General features: G+C 28.6%; 1 protein-coding gene across 1 annotated transcript; it reads left to right on the top strand.

The window, feature by feature from the left end:
* The first annotated feature begins 3,912 nt into the window (after positions 1 to 3,912).
* Positions 3,913 to 4,942, top strand: LOC124886376 (pathogenesis-related genes transcriptional activator PTI5-like). The gene has a single exon (XM_047394327.1). It carries the CDS (start codon positions 4,061 to 4,063, stop codon positions 4,745 to 4,747), a length of 687 nt encoding a protein of 228 aa, XP_047250283.1. The 5' UTR covers positions 3,913 to 4,060; the 3' UTR covers positions 4,748 to 4,942.
* The last annotated feature ends 606 nt before the right edge of the window (positions 4,943 to 5,548 follow it).

The following is a 5,548-nucleotide window of genomic DNA, read 5'->3' as shown; positions in this document are numbered from 1 at the left end:
AATATTAGAATAGAAAAAATATACACGAAAAGTAAAATAGTCAAATACACAAGTAATGATTATACTTCACTTGAATTCAATTTCACAACTTTAAATAGAATATAACATTATCTGCATAATAGATAAAATAATAAATGAGATACAAATACAAATTCAAATATCATCATGAAAAATGTGATGTATAAGAAAAATGAATAAAAATATTATATTATTTTTTGAGAAAGTGACATTTCAAAATTTTGAAAAAGTTAAAAGATGAGTTATTGTACTATTTGAGAAAAATGTCCTTCTCATCTCTCTCAGGGGTAGGGGAAAGGGGGGGAGGGTTAAGAGAAAATTTGAATTAATTTTAAACATACAATGAAGTAATTAGATTATACACATAATATTATTTATAAATTTTAAATGAGAGAGATGGAAGAACAGTAGAATAAAAATTTAAATATTTTGATAATTTTAAATATTTAAATTGCAAACCACACAATAAAGAAAAATAAGAAATAAAGCTTTTTTATCAATACATATTATTTTAATCATATAAGATTTGGTTAGATGTGCGGAAGAAAGGAGGTGGGGTTAGGTAGGTATTTAATAATCTAATATATTTAAATTATGAATAATATAAAAAATTATGAAACATAAAAGTTTATTTTACAATTGTATGATTATTTTTCGTATAGATTTGATTGGAGGGGGAGGAGGGGGTGTGATTGGGGTGGAGATGGAGGTAGAGGTGGAGGTGAGGGTAGGGATGGGTGGGGAATAATTTTTTTTCTTCATATTTTTATTAAGAAACAATATGATATTTAACTTTTTTGAAGGTAATATGATTTAATATGCTAAAAACACATTTCAACATGAAATGATTAGAAATATTACTTTAATATCATCCGGACATCGCGCAGATACGTATACTAGTTATCATTAATAGTTAAGTTATTTTGTGTTATTTAAGATTTTCATTGTAATATGCGATTTCTATTAGTGTACAGTAATTAATACTCCCTTTTGTTCACTTATCTGTGGTACTTATTAAAAATAGATGGTTCACAATAGTTTTATTTTTAAAAACTAATATACAATTAACCATTAGCTTTCATTTTTATATTACTCAATAAATGTGGAGAAAAATTAATGCATTAAAAAAAGTATATATTTGAGATCAGAGAATAAATAAGGACAATTTGGTTAAATCAATTTGGTTAAATCTCCTTTTTTAGTTAATATTTCCTTGAGAGACATCAAGAAACAAAAAAGATATGACAAAGAAAATGAAATAGAGGAATTTACTTCATTTAATTTATATTTAAATTAATATAAAAAGGCAATATATGTTATGCATCATTGTTTTCTTCGATTAGTTTTACAATACGTTTGGTCATATTACTATTGAATTTACTTATTTTAAAAAATGTTTTCCTCAAAAGTAGCTTTGGGAAGTAGCATTTTATATTTCACTAATTAATTCAAAAAATATTTTGTCAATATTAGAAAAGCAAATTAAGAATACAAGCACTTTTCACAAGTCTTTTCAGCAAGTTTATATATGTTGTGTCCAAATTTTGAATTTGATCCGGTTAAATAATCAAATGTAGTAAGCCCTGAGGTCACAAAAACAATCTACGTATTACTATTATTCACCTAATATATTGAAATATCCTCTGTTTTAAACTTGTTTAGGTTTAGTCTCTTTTTAAAATGTTATTTTTTTAGAAATTTTTGCAATATTGTAATTATTATTGAGGAAGTTAATTTGCGTGTTTGGACTAAAAAAATGTATTTTTCCGATGAAACATTTTGTCTTCCTAAACTTTTACTTTTCGACTAATAAAATTTTCAACCCTACTATTTTAAGTGAAATCATTTTAGCATATGGATTCTGTCTTCCTCAATAAAACTTTGAATTTTCCACTAGTTTTCCAGATGACGTTGTTTAACAACAATTTAATTTTACAATTCGTATCTTCTAAATCATGTCGTTTTTCATTAATAAACTTCGTATACAATAAGATTACACCATTAAGCTCACATGTAAATCAAGTGAATTATAAAATACATACGACATTATACAAAACGAGAGTAAATGGTCAACACACATCTAATAAAGTGTCACTCCAACATTCGCTTGCAGCTAATACAACCACAATTTAACTTGCATGAGAAATCATCAAAGCTGCCGAGGCATCGTCCTCCTATTTTAAATATATTACGTAATAAAAATAGAAATATTTCATCTAATTAAGTTGAGCCAACTAGATTAAAAGAGAACGTCTTTTCCATTAGATTACTTGAACAAACAAACCTTGTTTCCCTATTAAATTAATCCTCAAAAACGTCTGGACATGGTCAAATAATTAAAAGGTGATGTCTTTTTTTGTTTTATTAATCAAAACAACGATTGAATATTATTAAAATTGAGATCAGATAGACAATATAAAATTAGCTTCAACGATGCTTTTTGAATATTGAAAGTGGGTGCAAATTAAAGAAATCCATTCAATGAACCGATCAACAGAATGAAGGACTAGCTGGAATGATCTTAAACATCTATGAAGAAATTATACAAAGAGTTTGATATGACCTCAAACATATATGAAGAAATACAAACAGCTTGATATAACATTTGACAAGTATATTTAATATATAGTATAATATTATGAATTTGCAGACATGCATTATATTATTGATGGTTTGTGGAATGATCAACTGCGTAAGGTGCAAAGTTACTGAATGCTGAAAAAACTTCTTGCATGCTATTGGATACAACACACGTCGCACTTCCTATAGTAATCTCAAATTCATATTATCATGTGATAATAATTAATAAATTTATAGTTAAATGTTTGTAGATTTTCAGTAAATTTCTTAATAGTGGAAGAGCCATAAGTATTGAGAGGTGTCAATTTACATCCCATAGTCGGAAAGATATACTATCTAATTAGTTCATAGCTCAATACGTCCAACTCTCACTAAATTTTCGTATCTTCATCTATTTATTTATTTATTTATTTATTTAAGTATCTAATAATTTATATTTTATTATTATAATATATTTATTGTTTCAAAAAAATGTCCCACTTAAAAATATTTCGGTAAGGTTTAGCATAGGCCAATTTGAGCTACATATCAATCTAACTTTTAGATACCTAAATTGTATGGATTAAAATGGATAGACTTAATAATCAAACGTATCTTATAAACAGGTGATTTACAAGAACATGACCTTGAAATTGATCATCTTCAACTTTTAACTCCACTTGTCCCATAAACAAAGTTTTAAATTAATCAAATTTTGTTCCATGGGGAATCACGTTTTCGTGGCTAATCTATAATCCGAAAACCGTAGTTAACAATAATGAAGATCTGGCTCTACCAACATACAAATTAAACATGTATAGCGTATGTCAACTTTTACTCAATCAGAGCTATGTGATGTGTTAATTGTGCATATGTTTTTATTTTAGTCTTTGGTTTTGTATATATTATTATCTTATTATTTGTATATATTCAGTATACAAAATATTCTACACTATCAGATAAATTTGAAGTCAGTGTAAAATATTTTATTGGTTTTATACTAACAGTTGAGGAAACTTAAATTTGTGGAACTGTGTACTGAATTTGTTGTAGTTTTTTTTCCCCCATTTTAATGCATATTTTTTAAGATTAAATTATTTAATTTGATTAACCACAAATTGAGAATAATTAATTATTTTTTCCTGAAATACTCCGTTGTTGTAGAATTTTCAACTTGAAACCAATGCTAGGACCTACCTGTAGTATTCTTAATCGGTCCTTGAAAAAATATTCCCTTTTTGGAAAGAGTATTTATTTTCCTTTTTTTGAAAAGTCAACTAAATTTCCCCGCAGCAATAAAGCCGACATATTATATCTCACATTCATGCACTACTTATACTAGCCAAAACACTCTCTCTCTCTATATATATAGTTATATACACATATCATCAATTTTCTTATCACTCTCAAAAGTGTCCAAAAATAAAGAAAAGTAGAAAAAAGAAAAAAAAAAACCTCAGTTTCCCTTGCAATCAAAGAGATCATGCAGGGACTATCCTTAGATTTTGAACAAAATTATCTTGATAACATGCAATATCTCTTCAATGATCCTGACTTTTCCCAAATCTTATCAGAAATCCAATCACCTAGACAATATTCTTCAATTCCTGACCATCAAAACGGTATATTCCAACAAAATATTCATCAAGAAAATCAAGATAGTGTCCCTATATCACAAGAGACAACAGAAAATGTAACACAACCAATATTATTAGATGATAGGCCGAAAAAGTACAAAGGAGTGAGAAGAAGGCCATGGGGAAAATACGCTGCGGAAATAAGGGACCCCCATAGAAGAGGCGCGCGGCTTTGGCTAGGAACATATGAGACACCGGAGGATGCAGCATTAGCTTATGATAGAACCGCGTATAGGCTACGCGGTACTAGTGCCCTACTGAATTTTCCTCACTTGATTGAATCAAATGTAACGGAGATCAATCGAGTGAGGCCAAGGAGACGTCCCCGTACACCGGAGATATGTTCGAGGTGTTCATCACCACCTCCTTCGATAGGAGATAATAATCAGAGTAATAATAACAATACTGATGGGCCGAGTTCGAAGAGGAGGAATGTTGAGCTAATTAATAGCTTAGCTACGGCAAATAATTTGGATAGTCAAAGTATTATTATGGAGAGATGTTTGACGTCTAACAATTATTTGTTTGCATGAATGAATGAAGATTTATAAGCACTTACATGCAACAAATAATTTATGATCTCTTGTTTGTTGTTGCTGTAAAGGAAACAAAACTAGCTCATAAGGTCAAGTTTTAAATTCGTTGTGTTTTTTCTTTCTTGTTTCTTTTATTTATTAAATGCACTTGTGCTCCAAGAATATTACTAACATTTAGTACCAAGTCATATACAATAGGTTGTCTCTGTTTTATCTTTTTGAAAAGGATGGTTCCACTTTTTATGAATTATTACTTGTAACTTTCATTAAGATTATGTCTGGTGATAAAAATAATACTATTGTTATATATACACTAGAAATTAAGCTCATGTTCCAATTTAGCGCGGATGCAACTCATGTTCCAATTTAGCGCGGATGCAACAAGGTAAAAGTGTTAGTTTCGTACAATATTCATTCATTTAACCTCAAGATATGAAGGTACTCCAATTAATTAATTAGAATATTGTTTCTAGAAAAACACAATGTTGCATGTAAGAGAGCATGACATGAAACTCCATCTGTGACACACTATTGGGGACTACGTCCATCTCTCCAGGATATATACATAGAAGTTTTATATATATATATATATATATATATATATATATATATATATATATGTATGTATGTATGTATTTATGTATGGATTTTTAGAGAAAAATGAGATTTTTGTACTAGGTTTGGAGAGATGTGATTTTTTGTAACGAGTGAATATTAAGTTATAGGTTTGTGTAATTTTTAGTAATTATTTTCTGGCCAAACGTCCCTAAGAGACTCTGTTGGCCTTGGCCTTTTCTC

The sequence above is a fragment of the Capsicum annuum genome, chromosome 8 (genome assembly GCF_002878395.1).
Source record: "Capsicum annuum cultivar UCD-10X-F1 chromosome 8, UCD10Xv1.1, whole genome shotgun sequence".
Taxonomy (NCBI): domain Eukaryota; kingdom Viridiplantae; phylum Streptophyta; class Magnoliopsida; order Solanales; family Solanaceae; genus Capsicum; species Capsicum annuum.
The sequence above is the reverse complement of the archived record's forward strand: the minus strand, read 5'-3'. Positions and strand labels throughout refer to the sequence as shown.